This window comes from Ursus arctos, unplaced genomic scaffold (genome assembly GCF_023065955.2).
Source record: "Ursus arctos isolate Adak ecotype North America unplaced genomic scaffold, UrsArc2.0 scaffold_15, whole genome shotgun sequence".
Taxonomy (NCBI): domain Eukaryota; kingdom Metazoa; phylum Chordata; class Mammalia; order Carnivora; family Ursidae; genus Ursus; species Ursus arctos.
In genome coordinates this window covers 60,406,415-60,429,364 of record NW_026622819.1, presented here as the reverse complement: position 1 = coordinate 60,429,364, position 22,950 = coordinate 60,406,415, and the positions used below count along the sequence as shown (strand labels likewise).

The window sequence follows — 22,950 nt, the reverse complement described above, 5'->3', positions numbered from 1 at the left end:
CTAATCTCATTTTAAACCAAATGTATCATGTTGACTTAGCAAAAAAAGTAGACATAAGGTTTTCAAGTATAATTGAGCTTCCAATATAATCAAGTACTTTGAGACTAGTCACACGTTATATTTTCCTTTTCAAAGATCTTTAATTTTTCTTCTCTCAAGAAATTCCTTTCAGAAAAGAAAAAGGAGAAATAAATCTTCAGATATAAATAAGTTGAGTATAATTCAGGGACATTATTAATTCAAATCCAAATCCTACCATTCTGACTCCTTCAAATTACAAAGTCTATAATCTTAACCATGACATATAAAGTATGTATGGATCAAAGCTACGTTGCATTTCCCCCTCCCCTCCTTTCCCACAAGGGTAAGAAATTGAGCAAACTCGGGTCCTCTCCAAATACAACTGGTACATTCAAAAGTTAGAAACAATAATGTTACCTCTCCTTCGCCCATATGTCCTTGCTGCATGTCAAATGAGAAAAAAAAAAAAAAACAACCTTTCAAACATTGTCAAAAGAATCAACTGTGATTTCATCTACCAGCTTTTGAAACTGAAAAAAAATTGGCTATGTTCCTCATTTTCTAGTAAATGTCTCAAAAACAAGGAATTTGGATGGTGAGAGGTCAATTTAATGCACGCTTTTTTATTTTTTTTAAGTTCTTCAAGGACACTGTAAAGCCGTATTGACTTTTACTTGTTAAGAGAAGTAGTTGGCTGTAACTGTCACCCAGGATCCAGACTAGTATGACACTAAGGTAATATGTAACATGAGCTAAACCAATTCCTACCATACTGATCTTAAATGCTCCCAGAATTCCCTGCTAACTAGCAATTCAGTAAATATTGCAATATTTAGTAAATATTTCAATATTTAATTCATGACTTTTTCACCACTACAGGATAAACAGCAATTTTATACCATGACTTTATGATTAATCCCTAATAAAGAAAATCATAACAAATGAAATCTTTAGGCAATTTATAAATTTCCTTTTAGGCAAAGGAAGTTTCTTGTCCCTTGTCAAATTTTCCACCATGTCCCAAATGCTGAAAAGTAAAAGGTTTGGCATTTTATTGCCAAGTAGGTTACAGCTGAGAAGAGAAGTATATAATATAATATATTTATATGTATTTCCCTGAATACTTGGGAAATGGCAGTACAAACTTCCAATCAAGAAACTTTTGAGAAAATGTCTTCCCTGAAACAAACTGGCACTTACAAGCCCAGCTTGTCCAATTACCTCAATCCTATTCAACAAACATTGCTGAAATGCCTGATCTTGCTAGGGACTATGGAGAAACAGCACAGGTCCTTGACTACACGGAACTAGCAACCTTAAATGCCAGACAGCCACATAAGCAAATCATGACAATGCAGCATGCCTACTGCTACTGAAGTTACGTGTTAGGGGCAACAAGAACAGAGGAGGAGAAGCAACTGGCTCTCATTAAAGAATCAGAGAGGGGGGTGTGGCATTTGAGGAGGAGATAGGACGGCATTTGAGACCTTAAGGATGACTGGATTAAGAAGCTGCAGTCCATATATACAATGGAATATTACTCAGCCATCGGAAGGAACGATCACACAACATTTGCAGCAACATGGACGGGACTGGAGGAGATTATGCTAAGTGAAATAAGTCAAGCAGAGAAAGACAATTATCATATGGTTTCACTCATTTATGGAACATAATAGGAAGATCAGTAGGAGAAGGAAGGGAAGAATGAAGGGGGGGTAAACAGAAGGGGGAATGACCCATGAGAGACTGTGGACTCTGAGAAACAAACTGAGGGCTTCAGAGGGGAGGGGGGTGGGGGATTGGGATAGGCCGGTGATGGGTATTAAGGAGGGCACATATTGCATGGTGCACTGGGTGTTATACGCAAATAATGAATCATCGAACTTTACATCAAAAACCAGGGATGTACTGTATGGTGACTAACATAACAAAATAAAAAATTATTATTAAAAAAAAGGAAAAAACAGAGAAAAAGCATCGCAGGCCTGGCAATGCAGCAAAGAAGGGTGTTGTAATGTTCAGGGAAAGATGCCTAGAACAGAAGCATATGGACCTAGTGAGGGTTTGGCTAGAGAGGAGTGTTCAAACAGGAAGCTGGGACAGATTGCGGAGTTAGAAAGTGTAGCACCTTTAAGAAGTCATTATACAGACTGGTCAGGGTTTTAATTCTTAGCCCGCTAGAGAAATGCTCAATATGTATACGTCAGTTATAACTGAGTTATAACTTAGAAGTACCATGTGCGTATTTTCCAAAATAATCTCATACTAAAATATATTTTCTCCCATTACTAGATACATTGAATTTCATCAAAGTACTTGAACAAATGGATTAAAACCACATAAAATTTCCCTCAGCTAAGATTTCACTTTGCTAGAGGTCTTAAATTTGGGGTGGGGGGGGGTATTTTCTCAGTCAACCTGACACAGGCTAAAAAAACAAAAGATATCGTAAAAAACAGATGCTTAAGAACATTCTATTCCTATGACTGCTTCAATGATAAGGGAGTTTGGGAAAATGAATGATTTGAAAATCTTGGTTCTGTCAATTAAAAAGTTGATTGATGCTGCTTAGATTTCTAAGAAAACAAACATTTGAAAAGAACAGACTTTTAAAAGCTACAAAATTAACATAAAGCTCACAGCTTCCATTTATCAAAAATAAATATAGTTTCAGGAATAGTAAGTGCTACAGATTAAAGGCAAAAATCAAATAAATCTCAAAATCTTTAAATGCGTACTTTCAAACTTTGATCTTGTACCACAAAATTAAGCTGGTTAATATAAAAGAATTCATGGTTAAATTCTGAAAACTACCTAGAAATGTGTTCCCACATTAAAAGAAAATAAGTTACAGGTGTAAAATGCTTACAACCATAAAGGCTGCCAAATCAGAAAGGGAAATTAATATAAATTAGCACCAAAAAAATAAAAACAATGATACTCTGGAACACACAAAATGAGAGTGTTTAATTTTTAAAAATTCTACTTATTATAATGCTGTTAATAACTATACATTATTTTTAATGTAGATTTTGACATGACATGTATACAGAAAAGTACACAGAGCGTAAGTACAGAATTCAATGAATTTCTGATAACATGAACATACCTATGTAACCAGAACCCAGACAGTAACAAAATGGTAAATGGTGCCCCTTTATCCTACACGTGAAAGATATACTAAGCACCTTTTTCCCAACTATTTCAGATTATACTTGGCTTAAGATTATTATGATGCCACACTTGTAACACAAATCTTTACCACTTTACTGAAGAAAGTAATCCTTTCCTACATAAGAAGACCTAATCATCTTTGTAAAGAAGATGAGGGATAAGATATTACTAGATTTTAGTAGGCAATGAAAGACTGATCATACTCAAGCTACTCCGGCCCACCTCAGGCCCTCCATCTACCTCTCATCGCGCTCAAATTGAGAAAGCAGATAGCAATTCTATTTGGAAAAAACAAGGGGAGAGGGCCCAGATTAAAAGATGTTATCAAATAACTGATTTTTTCCAGTAGGACTAAAAAAAAAAAAAAAGTATGTAGGGGAATTAGTCAAATTATACTTAAAAAGATATACGTCAAAAGCTGGAGGCTGAAAGAAATTTATCTGTTAACAGAAGAATAAAGATGATAAGAACCAAAAAGCAGACAATCATCATAAAGACCAGGGCATACAATCCAACAAAGATGCAAAGAATTATTTTAAATGATCTTACAAATCAATCCCTAATGTAATGGACTGACTCACTGTCACAAAATTATTTTAAATATATGCCTAGTGGTTAGAATTTCATATGTCACATTGGCTTGTGTTTATGCTAACTTGTTGGTACAATATTCAAAGAATGTTGATAAGATACAATAAAGATGAGACAAAGATATTCTTTGTAAAGAGCTTAGAAAAGGGCAGAGAATGGGACTCTAGTTTCTCTACATCCCTAATCCTCAGTTTTTTACAAAAATGGAGAGCCGATGAGAGAATAACAAAAGATACCCTATGTATACATGATGACCACACAGTCAGATGTTCAGTAAGTAGTAATTTTTTCCTTTCCGCAAAAGTAAACTCCTGTGTCTATATTCTGAGGTTGGTCTTCAATAATTACTCTCAGCTTTTCATTACTATTCTAAGACTAACAATTGCAGAGCACTTTAGAATTTACAATATGTTTTCATATTTTCTTTTTCATAAAGGCATCTTTCAACATCCTCCTCATTGTAGTAACTAGAACCACATTATATACATTTTCAGTAAGTGACTATAATCTACATTTCTCATGGGTACATTATACACTCCCCCCTTTCATAGATTTCTGTGTACCACCCCCCCCAACCCTTAAGCAAACAATCTTCCTCCTTTCATTCCAAAGAACTATAATTAAGAGTTGTTCTATGCTAACCTTCTTTTAAAGCATCTCTTAACTAATCTCCTCCTCTGGGACAAGCAAATATTTTAGTGGATGTTTCCAAGTGAAAGACATCCACAGAAAAAAGGAAATACATACATGATTCTGTTAAAACCTAATATGTTTTGCTGTTATTCCATAACTTTCCCTGCCAGAAGTTTCATTTTTGAAGCAGTTAATCCTATGGGCTAACGCAATGGAATGGAAGGTTGGGGAAAAAAGCACTATGCATGAGCACTTTTATACAGAGGTGGTTGCAACTGCATGTTAGTTTTCTAAGGCAAAGTAAGTTTTCAAGATGGGTAAAGGGAAAATTAACCTTTCAATCTGATGTCTATCTCAAAGCTACACCAAGACATACCAAAGGAATCTGAGGTAAGTCTGGCCCAGGCTTAGCACTCCTTCCTGACTTGGCTGAGAAACTGAATCAGTTTCAGGCTTGCTTTTCATAATCATAAAATGGATGTTCTAACTATATTCCTATTACATAAAATTTACTAGGAAAGGTATCTGTTCTGGGATGAATTGTTTTCCCTCCTCAAAATTCATATGCTAAAGTCCTAACCTCCAGAACCTCACAGTAGGACTGTATTTGGCAACAGGGTCTTTGAAAAGGTAATTAAGGTCAAATGAGGTCATTGAGGTAGGCCCTAATCCAATATGGCTGATGTCTTTAAAAGAAGAGATTAGGACATCATTCGTGCACAGAGGGAAAATCATGTGAACACAGGGAGAAGACAGCCATCTACAAACCAAGGAGAGAGGCCTCAGAAGAAATCAACCTTGCTGGCACTTTGATCTTAAACTTCTAACCTCCAGGACCAGAAGCTGAAATTTCTGTTCAAGCCATGAGTCTGTGGTACTTGTTAAGGCAGCTCTAGCAAACTAATACAGCATCCAGAAAGGAGCTATGAAGTTTGGGTTTTTTATATACTTAAAATCCAAGGATTTCCCTCAAGAATGGCCTCTAAAAAAATCTCTACAACTAATAACAGCAATGAACTGAATAATTTCCCCAGAATGTGCACCACAACATTCGTAACACAGTTATCAATTATAATTTGTTGAATTACACTGGCAGTGTCTTTCGAAAGTCATGAGTGGTATATGAAGGTCACTGCATTGCACAAAAACTGATGACTGCGCGTGGCCAAGGGGAAAAGTAATCTGATCCACTCCATGAGTAAGCCCTTCTTATCTTTGCACGCGCAAATCCCAACACTACTCCAGTATAAACTGCTGAAGCTGGTAGACTACTCTGAATTCTTCTTTCTTTTTATTTATTCAGGATTTAAACCTCACTTCTTTTCCAAAAAGCTTTGAGATTGCTCGAAATTTTCAAAACAAGTTATACAATGAAAATCATAGTCGAAATTCAGATGTTCATCTGGAGAAAGTAAACAGTTCTCACATATTTTTATCTAAACAAAAAAGAAATAGCTTTCAGCTAAACAGCAGCTTGGAAGAAAAAGCTCTGAAACTTACAGTAGAGACAAAGTAAAGTAGCTATATAAATAATCACCTTTCTAAAGGTTTTTAAGCCTGAATAGATTATTTATGGTGGACACGGAAGAACAGCTCCTTATAGAGTTCCTTAAAGTTTTAAAACTGAATAATGAACGTAAAGCAAAACAATGTACTAGGCTTTTATTTTCAGTTTTAAGAAAACACTGCGTGGATATGAGATACGAAGGGACCGCATTTAAAAATGAATATAGTAATTTTTATGTTATCTATTTTAATAATCAGCCAAAGACAGCATGTTCAATTATAGATGATTTTTACACTCATCTTAATTCCGTTTTGTTTTTTCCTCATAAATTTTTACCACTAATATTCCTAACCAAAACATATGTGTGTATATTAGCACTAATATTCCTAGCCACAAATATTCCTAACCATTCTAATTCTTTTATCTATGTAGCAGCTCTACTCTAAGTGATGTACGTGCATTTCATCTTCATCACAATTCTTTGAAATGGGTAGTATTTGTGAGTCCAAAGTTTACCTTCATTAAACACAAACAGTGCTTTACACTAGATTTATAAGATGGGTATCCCCAAAACATGAACTAAATTGCCAGCAAAGTTACTAAAATATTAATACACAAATGAGATTAATTTATCTATAGAAGCAGTCCACCATAGAAGAGGTTTCGTAAATTTGACTGAAGAGAATGGGCAATGCCTACACCCACACCAACATGACTAAAAATTGCCTCAACATCCCTCCACCCCCACCTTGCTTTAATTTCATGATTTTAAAGTAACCTGCTATAATCTGGACTTTGCTATTGGAGAAAGAATGATTCTGTCAGTCACCACCAGCATCTGGTCTACCTAGTTTTATTCCTAATTAAAATTGTATGAATTGGCATGTGGTCCTAGTTGGTTGGTTATTAAGAACTAACACTTGATCAAATCTGGTAAAATCAAGTTCTAGGATCCTCTGAGATGAACACTGGATCTGAGACCATGGCAGTCATAACCCATCTGGGATTATGCTTAAGGAACCAGCAAGTTCTCCCTCTTTGACAACTCTTTGTTCTTTACCGTGTATTTCCATGTACGTGACAGCAAAAACCATCCAGTTCCTTTCTAGAGTCTATGGACTAGTAAAATCTCGAAACATAATTATTTGGGGGAAAAATTACCTTTATTTTTCTTTGCCAAGTAAGGGTCACAGAAAATAATCCAATCATAAAAGAAAGGATATTAATGGCAAGAGCAGAGAATGCAATCTCACAATAATAGACTCTTAAAAAAAATGAACTGAATTAGCTTTAAGGAAAACTCATTAGAAAGTCTCACCTCAACAAAGATGGACTCCAGGGGCAACTGATCTAATTTAGCAACTGCGTGAGGAAACTGAGACAAAGAAGAGTGACCACTTTGCCTAAGAGCGCACATCAGCATCTCAAGTCTTGGGTTCATTACCATTTCCAGCACACAGACTCGGGAACTTGTTCCACAGGAAAAGCTAAAATCCTGCTATAATGGCAACCTTTATATTATTTCCCCTTATCTTGATGCCATTATCACCACTGGGTTTGGTTTTCGGTCTACACACATTATCCTGAAATATTATATTTTGGCATTATTTCTGGTAGCTGTAGCATGAAAAAACCAAAGTCTGATGAATAAGTGAGGCTTTTATAAACTATATAGTCTTCAGAGGATCTGATGCACCCACGGCAACTCTCATAAATCAAATTTCCTTTTAACTTTTCCTGGCTCAACAATCCTATGTTCTACAGAACACTGATGTCAAATACTAACCAAAAGTAGATCCAGTCATAAAAATAATTTTTAATCCTCCATTACAATATACCATCGACAAGGAGTACAAGATTTGTTTTTCTGTTTTGATTTTTGGGGTGTTTTGTTTTGTTTTGTTTTCGGCATCATGAGAATATAGCTGTTTAGCCAAGAACACTTCTTAGAGGTGGTGGGACTTACAATGAGCTTTGACAGATGGAAGGCATTGTGAACACACAAATTAAAAATCCATATTCAATAGTGATGAGTAGAAGAGAAGTAAATAGACTTCTGTATTTTACCCAATTAAACTATAGTAGTACAAAACAGATACTTTTTGATTCTTTAATTCCTTCTATGAGGAAATGCCCCTTCCTTGTGAAATTTAGTCTTCTGCAGCATACGCACATAAAAGAGAACTCAACAGCACATTGGTAATATTTAGAACCAGAAAGGAGAATTTACCAAAGGCACCGCAAAAGCCAATAAAACTTCATTTTTCTTGTTCTCATTAGACAGCAAATAGTGAATGACCTTGTCCTTTACAATGTCAAGCCCTGTGGTCTCAGACTGCTTTTTCTGGTTTCAGATCTCTGATTACCCTCCCTTTCTCCTGGAACATTTTTCTAACTACATGGAAATGGTTTTCATGTTGACATTTCAAAGGTCACTCTACAGAATCTAATGGTAGATTAAACCATTCTTCATGTATCATTATGGGATTCTAATTTATTCTGTCATCAATTTCAAGACAGAGACTAAGTTATAAGTTAGTTCTCAAAGTTCAAAGAAGTTACTGCTGCAATTTGGAGGAAAAATAATGATTCATTATACAGCCAATAAATTAATAGCAACTTGCAATTATCATTACAGAATAAACTAATGTCATTTTTCCACTTGTCAAAGCATACCTACTATATTTTCTCATCTAGGACTAACTTGTTTCAGTTCTGGGAACTTCACTAGGGTAAATCAATTATCACTTACCATTAATAAGCAGAGAGCTATCGGATCCTGGATATGAATAGTTTAGACGACCTGAAGGTAAAAGAAGGCCGTTACTAAATTTATTTTTTCATAGATGGTTTAAATGTATTCAGTAACAAAGCTGAATTAATAGCTTTAATAGGTAAGGTATTTTTAAAAAGCTTTATTACGGGATAAGACTTTGCTGTGCTAATGAACACAATGTGTCAGAGGACATAGCAATCAGCATGTTCACAAACATCCACAAAGGGCAAATTTGAAAGTGGGAAAATAAAATATCCCTCATATTTAACTATTTGGTCTCTAATTTCCCAATTCTCATACAAAGTAACTTTCTTTATAACATTATATTCTAATAGAAACTCATAATAATAGTTTTTTTGTCCCATAAATGTGAAAATGTTTTCATGTGTGTAATTTTTGTTTTTTAAAAGCACATAATTAGCAGGAAGATTTCTCTATATAATTCATAACAAAAGTGCCAGGCTTATGCCTACATGTACAGACACACTAATGGGTTTAAATTCTCACTTTGGAGGACAAGTATAGAAAGTAAAGAAAAACACATCACTGTACTTACATGCGACAGAAAATATCAAACCACATAGCACAATGCCCAGAGCACAGCACGTACTCAAATAATGCTGGGTTAGTTTCCTTCTAATTTTGAAGTGGTTCAAAATCTAGTTTTGAACCTGAAATGGACACCCAAGATGTCCCATTAAAAGAATTTGTGACGGTATTAAATTTTTGGAGGATGCAACATCTTTCCAAATTGGTAGCCACAAATAAAGAGGGGAAACAGCACTGGGATTTCTCGCTTTATCAGGAATTACATTTCTGTTTTGGAAGAGTTTCTACACACTGAGCTGAGGTATCCAGACCATATACTATATCCTCCTTCTGAGTACCATACCATATGCCTAGTTCTATGCTGTGAGTTATAAAAATCATTAGGGCAACATTTTTAAGTCTCCATATTCTACATCTACACCCACCTTCATAAAAATGATGGAAACCCCTCTACAAGTCTTGCTCATCTAGAGAATGAATAGGAGAATGTGACTGTTAATTTACTACCACAATCAGCACTCTGTAAATTGGGTAGTGTGAGAATTTAAAATTGATTCGTAATTACAGGCATTCCATTAGGAAACAGCAGCCTAAACTCTAATCCCACAGAAACACAGCAGACTCAAAGCTGTGGAAAAAGTGGGGAAGCAGAGGTTCTCCCATGCCTTAAGGCTGAGGCAAGCCTTCCAAAATGTCAGGAAGGCTCTATCTAGTTCCACTGAACACTATGGGAACCAGAGCTAATATGTGGTCCTACCAATCCACCAGCCATATATTTACAATTCTTTAGAAAGGAATGTTAGGCCTCAACTCTCCTTCAACTTTCCAAAATTCTGCTTCTTTGAAATAGTCTCTAAAGAAATGAACTCACACCATCAAAAAAGAAAACCGTTTTCTATTGCTAATAGCTTTAATTAACCCATATCCAAAGCTTGGGGGTCTAATATGAAACAAAATCTGAACTTAACAATTTTCCTACAATTTAAAACCAAATACAAGGGTTATTAAGTCGTTAATTAGTTCACTTCAATTTCAGCTTGTTCCTACTTAGAGTGAAGGTAGGGATGGAGATGGGGAAGGAGATGGCAAAAATTAATTTTGATATTTCAATTTCTTCCTAAAAACTGGCTCAATTACTTAAGGCTAATATACAGAGCCAAGTATCCAAATCTAGTGAATTCCATCTGAACTGTTTTCAACTATAAACCTGGATCGTATGACCTGTCACAAGCACATTTTATTTTTTAAAAAGCACAGACTGGAACTACTCGAAAAAGAACATGACCTTAACTGTTACAAAAGTCAGGAGGGGGTGAGTAGTGTTTCCGAATCAGTTAACTCAAAGTAGCAGCTGATTTTCTGGAATGGAACACATGCATAATTTTATAGCTGTAAAAACCCTCTAGTAAATAAACTAACAGAAGTATCACACATACCATTTTTATTTACCATAAAACATTTTTTTAAGTTGATGTAGGTCAATACACAAACAAAAGTATTTAACTATATTAAACAAAGTTTAAGAGGACACTTTTTATTCAAAGAAGATATTCTAATTTTTTTAATGCTAACATTTCAACTGAAACCAGAACTGTTCCATATGAACTAAATGCTTCTCATCTGATGCCAAGAAGGGATAATCAACAATGAGAATCCAAAAGACAAATTACCAAACTGGCTCGCCCAGTTTAAACAAATCAAGTTCCACCTTATCAAAAACTCACCTTTCGGGTACCTCTTTTAAGGAGAGAGAGATAAGAAGACTATTTCAACTTGACAGGCACAAAAATGTCCCTTAACTCAGTTCTCAGAGTTCGCCTCAATGCACAGCTCCTGAAGAGATCCACCCTCTACCGCCAAGGCAGGTGACCTTTGATACTTTTTCTGCACTTCAGATTTCTGAATGCAGTAATTCTACCCCTCAGCCAAGACAATAGAGCACTAAAGAATCATTGGCAAAGTTCATAGTTTAACTCTGAAAGTGATACTTGTTTTTAATTTTCTAACCTGGTCTTGTGATATGAGTCCTGTCAGGCTGGAATCAATTTTGGCCTCTGAGTAACAAATAAATACACCTGTGACATTTTGTTAACTGATCAGTAATGCTTTCTATTTCAGTTTTAAAAATATAAGCAATGACATTTTTTTTAAAAAAACTCTTTTTTAACTTCATAATGCTTTCTTAACCTGCCTGTCCCATCCCGCTGTAAATTTTTCCTACGATTAAAATATCTAGAGTCATCCATTCACGACATCTATTACGGATAACCCATATCACTTCCTTTCTGGAAATCTGTAAACTCTCATTATAACCACCGTGGGACTTGCAAGTCTTCCTTTCATTCTCCTTGTACACCTTTTCATTCTCCTTGTACACCCTTCATTTCTGCTCTAAGATCCTCTCTGTTCTATAGATGCCAATTTACACAGGCATTTCTGCATTTTCTATCCCACAGCTAGATCACTGACAGTCCCCTCTCTTGTCTGAGACAGTGCCCTCTTCCTTTGTTCTCAGTGGAGGTTCTCTTTTTTTTTTTCCCCCTTCAGATTCACCTCTTTCAGGGCAACTTTCCCAAAAACGCAACCCCCTTTTTAGATTAATTCACCAACTTTTCTTTCTAGCTATGTTGCAAAAGTCAACCTTCTTAGGTAATCATTTTAGCTACTAACTTTTTTCTCTCTTAACCATAATAGCCCCCTTTAAGAATAAGAGCTTTTTTTTTACCTAGGTACCTTGAGTTTCCTGTTTGAGTACCAGGTAAGCATTCAATGAGTTCATTCCACTGAACTTAAAACACCAGCATTTCACAAATGAATAAAGAGAAATAAAATAAAAATAAACAAGCTCTCTGAAGCTGAATATAATCCAGTGTTTGTGGGTTTTGTTTGTTTTTGATAACTCATCTAACTATAAATATAACCCAGGTTTTAGCACATCTAGAATTGAATTTCTCAAGGAGAAGGAGGGCTTTGGGATTTCAGGCAAGTGAACCCTATCTGGTGGATAAAATTCAATCTTTGAAGGCTCTTGGTATTGATTGTGTTACAAGTATAAAGAAATACTGCCTGATCAGCAGTCCTAATCTTATGACAGGACATTATGACAGGAAAGTAGTAGTCTCTGGAGGCCAGCTGTGGCCTTTGGAGCCAGAAGCCTGGCATCCATCATGCAGAAGGCATAGACTATATTTGGTGATATGACTCAACCTAGCCAAATATAGGCAACTGATACAGTGTGACTCTGGGGAACTACACTACCAAATTCTACAGCCCAGAAAAGATCCGTACTTCAACTAGGCAATTCTATGCCAGGCATTTGCAAGTTGGAGAACCAATATTTACCAACCAGACTAAGAACTGCTTGGGTGAGTAAGTGCCCAAAAGAACACTATGTACTATCATATTCTTTTAAGACTAAAACTAAAGTAACCTAGTCAATGAGATGAAAGGAGGAAGGACTAGAAGGAAATATTCTAATACATCAGAGTATATAAATGCATGTATTCTTTTCAAAATTACAGAAAAAGTTATTTTCCAAAATGTAACCCAGATATTATTGCTACTGATGATTCAGCAGGAATTGATATAATAAATGCTATTTCAAATATACAAACACTGAAAAATATCAAATGTTCTACAGAGCTATTAGATCTCATGCTGTGACCTTCTCTTTTTCAGTCATACTAGCATTGTTGGTGATGTGTGTGGTTAAGGAATGGTAACATGGAATAACTGCAAGGTTATCCAAAATACAGCATACAGTCCTATAAAATAATAAGTAATGTGAAATTCTAAGTTAATTTTTTAATTGACTTACACTATAAAAATTTGGATACTCCAAAGAAAATGGAAGGGTTTTCAGTGGACACCATTAAAAATTTCTAACAGGAAAAGGTAAGCATGGGCTTAGGCCCATTTTTAAGGCAGAGCAAAGATTTACACACACCACACACGCATACATACATAAACATACACATACATTTGTTGTTGTTTAGCTAGAAGAGTTCCTCCTCTTTCTGCTCCTGCTAGTTTTTCTTAGTTCACATTTAAGTAAGTCAAAGCTGTACTGCCACAAATAACTGTTTAAAGGAGGTGCTGCTCCACCTGTCTTTCTGCATCTGTTTTTACCAACACTGCCTGAGACCTGCAGCAAGATGGCGCTGTGGGGACCTGGACAACACAGAGCAAGGCTCAAGAAATGTGAATAAATTCAGTTACTGAATAGCAAGTTTATACTTCTACAGATGCAGAATACATATCAATATGAACTAATAAAATGTGTTCAATATATTCTATCACTTAATTATATAAAGATAATTATTTTTAATAAATTATTCTATTGACCTAAAAATAGCTCCCCAAATCAAAATCGGTACCTTATTCTACCTATCTGTGATATAACTAACTTCCAGTAAAGATGTTTCCATGCAAAATCACAAAGGAGGAGCTGGCTGGGACTGACATCAGCTGGAGAATCTTGCCCCTAACCTACTCAAAGAGCCATTTAAATCACACACACATATACATTTTAGGCTAAACAAAACCCCTCTCCGGTAAAGATGTGGCTTTCAGTTTTTTCAAAGCCAGGGCTTACTAAAAATTCTTGACTCCTCTTGCCTACCTCTCCAGGTTCATCTCTCCACACCACCATTTCCCTTCCCACATTAGGTACTCCAGACATTCAGAACTACCGGCCCATTAATTTTTACTTCTGGGTTCCTCCTTCTGTCTGGAATGGCCTCCTCTCTTTGTTCCCAATGTTTCACCACTCATGCCACTACCCTTTTGCCCAGGTACCTTCTATCTCGGGCCTCACATCCTACAGAAAGTCCTCTCTGCCCCAAACCATCTGTTCTCTGGTTCAGATGACCCCATGCGCTCCATACAATACCCTTTACACTTACTACACTATATTTAAGTTACCTATTTCTAAACTCTCTTTCTCTAAGGCAACAAAATCTTTAAGGATAAACTTTGGGTTTTGCAACTCAGAGCTTGGAGCAAAAATGCTTAATAAAAAGCTGTTGAATGAATGAATGAAGCAAAGCCAGCAACTGGTGGTCTCTCTGCCACTGAACATGCAGTGGAAAGAGTAGAGTCAGACCAATGCCATCTTGTGAGCTAGGTCAAATTACTTAGCTTGTATGAACCTCAGTAAAACAAATATTTCCATTTACTTCACAAGGCTGTTGAGAAATTCATGAGACCATTTTTGCAGAATGCTCAGGAAATTCCCCCGGTATAGAATAGGTGCTTTATTAATATTAAAGCTTTTCCCCTCTCAGAATATAAGCCAGAGATAACTAATGATTTCCACTTGTGAAAGAAAGAGGAAGGATTCATTTTAGCCAAATAAAATCCAAACTGAAAACTTGGGAGAAAGGAGTGGCCATCTGGGGGATTTTTCAGCTTCAGAAAAATCAGAGTTTGCTAGTGTTCTTAGTTACAAATGGATATAATTCTTTAGGGGAAGAAAGAGGGAACAAAATCAAACTCCTTACTTTTATAATAGCCAAACTGGCAAAGTAGCCGAAGTATTTTAGGAAATGAAAACTGAAAATTCAACTGGAAAATGTTCCTTTTAAAAAAAACTAAGGAGGTCTTCCTTTTGTACCAATGGCTCAAATTTACTTTTTCAATTGTGATATGAGACTGTAATAGTGGGGAAAAAAATTATCCATAAGATAAGGAAAGTCAATGGGTAAGTTTCTATAGATTACAGAAGGTTTCATATAAAAGAAGGACGGCTTTGACTGTAAGTCAGGGCAGGTACAAAGTTGCGAGATCTAAAAGCATCTAAGAATTTCAGGCAGAAGGGAATGTCTAGAGAGAAACTAGCGAAGAGCTGACCCAATTAAGGAATTCAAAAGATTTCCTACTGCCAGTAAACCAACAACAAGCCAGCAAGCAGGAAGGCTATTTTTATCCCTGCCAGAGGCCTTCTGACTCTGGATGCTACATTTAGAGGACAGAGAAACAAGATAACTTGCCTTAAGAGGATGTTATGATACCAGTGATTAATGACAATTTTTTAAGCTTAAAACACTAGGCAGAGTTTTTGTCCAAATTTAAACTAACAAAAGCCAGTTAAAAAAAAAAAGGATAATATAATGGAAAGGGAAGTGGAAAAACAGACAAACGGGTAGTAGAAAAGTTTTAAGTTATCTAGAAAAAAGTCAAGGCGGTAAGCTAAAATTCTCCTACCTTGCAGAAAAAGGTTGATTAAAAAAGGCATGTGTTACAAGAGACACATTTGAGAAGAACCAGTGAATAAACACAAAGAGTTGTAGATCTGGCCCCAAGGTAAAAATGATTTTTGAGAAATGGCTCTCTGTACTGACATGAACATAAAAGATCAAGCCAAACTTAGGAAATCTCTAGGGACCATGAGCCAAGTGCTTGTAAAATATTGAGAACTTTAGAAAGAAGAGTGGTAAACTGCTCTTAAAACTGGTTACTGAAGTCCAACCCCAAAAAGCAATCAGTAAAGTCATTAGTTGGCTTTCTGCATACATACCTATCATCAACTCTAATCACTTATTTAATACAAATTCTGATGACTTATTGAATCTTAATGAAGAATGTGCCTGAATTTCATACCTGTTGTAATTTCACCTTTTGTTATTTCTCAGAAGGCCTAGTTTAGATTTTCTCCTATCTATATTCAAGGCACAGAGTCTTCCTCTTACTTATTAGCCTTCAAAACTAAATAATAAACAAGCCATCCAAAGATAATCTGCTAATTATTTGAAGGTTAAGGTGCACAAGGCCAGGAGTCTTTGTTTTTATTCCCTAATACATTCCAATAGCCTAAAATAGTGCCTGGCACGTGGTTGATTCTTGGTATGTATTTGCTGTATGAATGGCCTCCCATGGCTTTATATTAAAGTGGTTCACAAAGGGAGTGAAGATGGGGGTGGGGCAGGAGAGCAGTGTATTTGGATGACTTGGAGAACACACATGCTTAAGTCTCATGACAGACCTGGTGAATCAGAATCAGGGAAAAGAACAAGCCAGTTTGGAAAAGTTCCCTCAGTGATTCTATTTTGACCTCCACCCCCAATATTGTACCCTTCAATAAGATACCAACAGATGTGAGTGAGATCTGAATCTTTTACAGACTATGATAAAGTACAGATCTTAAATTCTATACCCAGTCTCCTAAGTAGAAATTAAGAAACTTTAATGCCTATTCTGTCTAAAGCATACTTAAAAAAAAAATGTTTAAGTTTTTTTTTATGTTGTTTCCTTCTTAAATGCTACACAATAAATATCCAAGTGACTGAATCAGGAAGTCAGAAGCTGTGTGTTCCTATCTTGATCCTCCAGGTACCAGTTAGTTGAGTGACTACAGAAGCTGTTGTGTCTCTCTGAACTTCAATTTCTCCAGCTGTAAAATGGAGATCACAAAACTCACATAAAAGGTTATTGTAAGGATTTAAGTTATATAAATCTCAGAAAGGGTACAGAGTAAAAGTCAGAGAAATAGTATCAGAAGTAAGTGCTCTTTCACTTGGAACTGGTTGTTAACACTGCTTTCTATACAGAATGTCCAGGTCTAGCTCAAAAAAGAAAAATATAGACTGGCACCAAATGTGTCCTCTGATCTACTACTACCGTACCAGGTAGTGTGTGTTCAAATATTTGTGGAACTGGAATATAAGCAGGAGCGAAAATACAAGATACTTCCAAACCATGTGACTTCAAGAACGCTGTCTCCCCCTAACACCCAACTCCAGGGTGCATTCCTCTTGTCATATGGCTCCCCCCTGCACCCCAGCATCGTGCCAGATGCAGCCTCAACAGCCCACACTCCTAGCCCTAATTCATAGGGCAAAGAGATGGTTTTAGATGTCAGAGACAAAGTTCCAAAATGCTATTTGATGGAGATAATAATCTAGGATAGGGCAAGTGACCTCCTCCCTCTTCTGTCTTCATCCTCACCATTTCCTCTACTTAACTCCTTCTTACGCTATGTTCTTGTTGGTAATGGTGTACACTGTAATGGCGGTTTAAAGCAGAACAATTAGATAAGTTCTCTAGGGCAGTGTTTCATAAACTTCTGTAATTATTAAGACCTACTTTTTTTTTTTTAAGATTTTATTTATTTATTTGACAGAGATAGCCAGCGAGAGAGAGAACACAAGCAGGGGGAGTGGGAGAGGAAGAAGCAGGCTCATAGCGGAGGAGCCTGATGTGGGGCTCGATCCCATAACGCCAGGATCACGCCCTGAGCCGAAGGCAGGCGCTTAACCGCTGTGCCATCCAGGCGCCCCAGGACCTACTTTAATCAAAATATTTCAAAGAGCCTCCCCACCATGCTAAAACTGAGGTCCCCAACCCCCACTCCAGTGAATACTACAAGTAAAACAACAAACAACCTTAATACAAGGCCTGTGAATTTAGCAATACCTTTAAATGTATTTTAATTGCATTACATCAGCATTCACATGGTTTTGAAAGATAATCCTTCATATGTAAATGACATATCTATCACCTAACAGAATGCTTAGTCCTACCGGATTCACAGGCGCCATCAAATAATTCCCGTGGTCCACAGACTGAGAACAAAAACACTCCATGAGGCTAAGTTTAAACAACTGCTTCTTAAACATATTTTTAGGTCTATCTAAAAAGAAAAGATGCTCTCTAAAAACAAAGCCTTCATTCAACTGACTACATTTGACCGATTTCTGGTATACCCTTTCTGTAACTACTCAGTATTAAAAACTGCCACACCCAAACTCACATGAAATTCATACACTACTTTTAGTCATTAAACTACAAAAACCTTCAATTTTGTCACTCAGGAATACCATGTCAGAGAGACTGTATGGAATTGCTACTAGTAATTTAAAAGTCATTATGTTCAATCCTTCCATTCCCAGGTGAGGAAACCAAGATCTAGGGACAAGTGATAGACGTAAGGCCATATAACTGCTAATGGCAGGGCCAGGTTCAAACACAATCCTAAATGCTTCTCCTTTTACCTCCTACAATTTGGGAAAGTCTGTTATAAGCTAACACCTACTGATCATTTACAACAAAGAGACTGAGTGGCTAATTTAAATATCTGTATTTAATTAACCATATCAGGCACTTCTTATTTGGAATATTAGAGCTAGTAGAAGTTAGATTTTTTTTTAAGTTCTTTATACTTCAATTAATCATGGCTGCTCTTGAGAATTAAGATTTGCACTTATTGTTGGTTTTTTGAGAATTAAAAAAGGGTCCTCTAATTGGTTGATTCCTCCTTCTCTTTCCCAATGTATAGCAACTGGCCCCAGCCCAATTGGATTCCAAAGAGATTGTAGAACTGCTTTCCCTTCAGAGTTCCACTAATGTTCTTAATTGACTGGTTACCAGGTAATCCCCGGAATAAAACAAAGCCGTGCTTTTAGAACTGAGTGCACTGGCGTGGGACTGAATTCAGAATCAGTCAATTAGACAAAACAATGAAGCCCAAAGGCAGCCTGGCCATCTCAATACCTGACTGAAAAAAAGTAGTAACTAGTTCAAAATTAGTTAAAAAGTATTTCTTTTGCATATTTTTACTGCTGAACAACAACAAATTCATGGAGTTTTTTCTCTTTTCCATCTTTTAATTTTAGTAGTGAGGGCAGTGGCAACGTGAGGGGAAAATTTTTCTGGGGTAGAGAAATTCACTGTATAAGGCATACACAGGTGATAAATGAATCAACTGCATACAATATTCAGGTAGAAATTCCATGCATATCAAGGAAGAAATAATTTTGTGGCACAATTGTGCAATGGTTCCGTCTTTCCTGTTACTAAACTGAATGCAAAGAGAATCTTGGGTATTTTTATGACAGCTATGAATCAGGTGGCATCGCTTCCCTCCCTCAAAGTCAGCAAATAACATTCAACGATTATATAACAGGATCAAGGAAAGTCTTAAGACCTTCACAGCTCGTTATTGTATTACTCCACTATCAAGAGAGCGTTCTTTCATTATGCAGATATTAGTATACAGGCTGGTTTAGTACCTGTCACAAAATCAGAGAGCAAGTCAATTCTCCATAGAATTTTATAATACAGAAGGGGAAAACAGAAAAATAGTAAGTGACAGTACCAAAAGGTGCACATATACTATTATTAAATTGGATGCAGAGCAGAAACAAAATGGATCTCTATAAATACTCTGGACCTCCTTCTACGATTTTTATAGTATAGGGAGGTCCCTAATATTTAACACTGACAAACTGTTGACAAAGTCTGAAAACCTTACGATTGAAATGCCATCCTGATTTCATTTCTGAGTGGAAAATAACAATAATTTCTGTCCATATTGTAATACCTATACTTACTAAGTTGTACACAACACTGTGAAAGGGTGAAACATTACGGAAAAGCACCTATTAATTTGCTACCTGATTGCTGCTTGTTTTCTAAGTTATTATTTTCTTCTTAACACTTTCTAAGTGTTAACTATCACGTGTAGTTTATTCCTTCACCAGTGCCCATTCTGAATGTGTGTCCAACAAAATCAAGTCACAACAGCCCTAAAATATGTGAGCCTTAACACCATTTGTAAAGGAAAAAAACAAGTTAATAAGTTAAAAGCCTCTTTTAAAGAAATGTTTAGGATCTTGAACCTTCTAGTATCATAAAAAGTTCACTCTCACTTACCCCCAACCCCCACCCCCTTTACCCTCACCTCTCACCCAGGTAAAATCAGAGATTAACAATGTTTTAAGAGGACCACTCAATTTTCACGGATTCAAAATAAGATTCTTTGTGCTCCTTGTTCAGGATTAAGAGGACTGCTTTAGTAATTATGGACCCACATCATGGATGACATAAAACAAACCCCCCCTTTGTGACAACTGCTTACATGGCTTTCAGAACAAATAAAAACAAGGGTCAATATTCTATCACAAATGTATGGAGGATAGAGGGCAAAGGATCACTACTTTCTACTTACCAGTACATGTAAAGTCAATAACTTGGGCAGAGGAGGATCTGGACACCACACGAGGAGTGTTTAGTGTGAACTGAGCTGGTTTCAGTTCAGAGATTAGAGTGAAGGGGACTTCAAGCCAATGCTATGAGCACATCAGTGTTCACAAACATCACATTTTGTTCTCCTAGGCTTCCCCTCCCCCACTTCAAACAAAACAAAACAAAACAACAAAACCAAAAACAACAGCAATCCCCAATCTGAAGAAGTGTAATCACACTGTTCAAAATCCACACCTTTGTAAGCTCTCCCTATACAGTGCTGTGAGGAATCCAACAAATTCTGACCAGTAGGAAACCAGAAAGGAGACGGTGATTCAAAATTAAGAACACACCCTGCATCTGTAATACAAAGAAAATCATGCCCCTCTACTTTGTCCTCTCCTTGCTCACAAAAGAATTACCTCAACACAGAAGCCCAGGTCCCATCCTGCGGCACAGCTAAGCCAAGCAAAAGAGAAAAGACTGTTTAGGATGTTCCATTTCAGCAGTCATAACAGGGAGAGCGCAAAAGGAGAAGGAACCACTTCACTTCTAAACAGCCACACACGAAGTTCGTTGTAGCCGAGTTTAAACTGCCTTCTTTGCTATGTACCTTACTCCATTTCTCATGAAGCTTCTAGAAGTAAGGCAAGATTCGGCTCTCCAGTGGCCTCGCCCACTCCCCTGCTTGCTGGTTTGAGTTACTTGGTATCATCCAAACAGAGCTAGAAGGAACCAGCCGAGTTCAGGAAGGCTCCAGCAGGGCTTTCAGAGCAGCTGCCTGGCGGACTCTTAATCTTCAAGAAGGGTAATATTTAAAGATCCCGGAATTCACCAGAAGACATCTGACATCAAGTAATGGTAATTTACTTGGAAGGTGAAATTTGATTAAGAATCACAAGTAAAATTAGCTGGTTTGCACTATCCATTTCTTCTTTATGGTACTTTGTATCCTGCTCCGTTACACCTCCCTTCAAGGAAAATGTCCATCTAGTCCCTTACAAAAGCGATGGAGGAGTAAGTGGGGTGCAGAGTAGTGCATAGCAGTCTTTTCTCAAATTGCCAGAGGCAAACCGATTCAACTAGAAAAAGGTTAAATACTGTAAGAAATGATACCTCTCACCACCATTTGAAATAAATCATTTTAATATTACAGCAACAGAACTTAGTAAGAGCTCCTTTTGTTTTTATATTTTTAGTTACTCCTCAAAATTCAAATCTATAACAATGATATTAAATTAGGCCTATTTTCAGCAACTCTCATAGAAAGTTTTTGGAGCTATCTCAGCCTACATAAAATCGGTATGCGATATACGTTCTAAAACATCTGTATCGGTCTGCAACAACTGCTCTTTAAAATAGAGAACTATGTGGCTGCAATTTGGAATATAGAAATAGTTAAAAAAAAAAAATGTTCCTCAAAGGAAAATTTAAGGTTTCCTGGTTGTTTTTTACGGTATCTTTTTTTAAGTAGCACTAACTTTTTCCTCCCCCTACTGTAAAGATAAAGAATTTAAATTATCCCAACGGTCATTCTCTTACAGTAACATAAAAAAATCTCACACAAAATAAATGAAACAGGCTTTGTGTACTAAACTTTCAACAGTTTCATGATTTTCTTCTAGAGAGATCATTATAAATTCTTTTGCTTAGCAACAAAGAAAAGAGGCACAGATGGAATCATGGCTTGCCTACTCATTTAAGCATTTGTTTCAAACAAATCCACAGCAATGAAAACTAGTGGGGGAAGGGCCCCCAAATTTAATGTGTAATAAAAAAGGAAAAACATACATCAAAAATATTTTAAAACACAAGGTCACAATACCTTTGGCAGTCAGGAATTAAATACATAGCATCTTTGGAGCAGATCCAGCTTTTAAAATAAATTCTGATTAAATGAATGCATGAAACAAGTGTGGCAGTAATGTCTAACTGTGTAACATACTCCCACTACTTACTCTCCATATGCAATAGGTTTCTTGGGCACCATGGGATATGTAAAAGACTGGCACTTGAAACAACTTGCATTTCTGAATGCAATCATTATTGCTTACGTTCAAAGCAAGTATTCAAAATGCCTGAAACTCCAGGGGATTGGGTGGATATGTTGAGCTCCCTCTTCCAAAAAATGAAAGCAAGACACATTCTATAACAATATGAAGAGAAACCAATTTCACAATATTCTGAGGAAAAATAAGATGTTATTCTGACTTATAATTTAGTTAATTAATATCTAAAGAACAATTACAATGTTTTGACAATTTATAGATTGCCTTCTTTCTCTCAATAATTTTGCTGTCTCATTTGACTTTCTAGTGAAATGAAGCAAAGTGGACACTAAATTGTTTTCATATATAGGATTTAAAATACTCAGCCACTATTATGAAACTCTGGATTGTTCTACTCCATTTGACATCTGATAATTTTCAAGTACTATTTTTTTTTCCCTCTTTATTCCAGTGTGGTCTCCCTCTGCTTCCACTCCATAACTGCTATTTCTTGGTTTATATCTATAGTCTTATATTTCCTTCCCGCACAGAAAAGAAAAAAAAGGCTCCTTAATTTTCCAAGGTCTTTCCTACTATACACTGGATATAATACCATTTCATGAATCTTTATTTCACTGTGTCCAACCTATGCTTCAGAAGGCTGAAAACAGATGTTCTCGCATGTGGTTTTAATGTATTTCATGCTGCTCCATTTCTAAACAGTAAGTACCAATTTCACAGGCAAGCAA

At 36.4% G+C, this 22,950-nt stretch overlaps 1 protein-coding gene across 2 annotated transcripts in view; it reads right to left on the bottom strand.

The window, feature by feature from the left end:
- The window catches only part of CPEB4 (cytoplasmic polyadenylation element binding protein 4), a 62,674-nt gene that overhangs the window by 14,869 nt on the left and 24,855 nt on the right, over positions 1 to 22,950 (bottom strand). The window contains exon 3 of one of the 2 annotated variants that reach the window (XM_026510994.4): positions 8,679 to 8,729. The exons of the other annotated variant lie outside the window; for it this stretch is intronic. Coding sequence (XP_026366779.1) covers positions 8,679 to 8,729 — 51 coding nt within the window. The remainder of the gene's footprint in view (positions 1 to 8,678; positions 8,730 to 22,950) is intronic. 2 annotated transcript variants of the gene reach the window in all.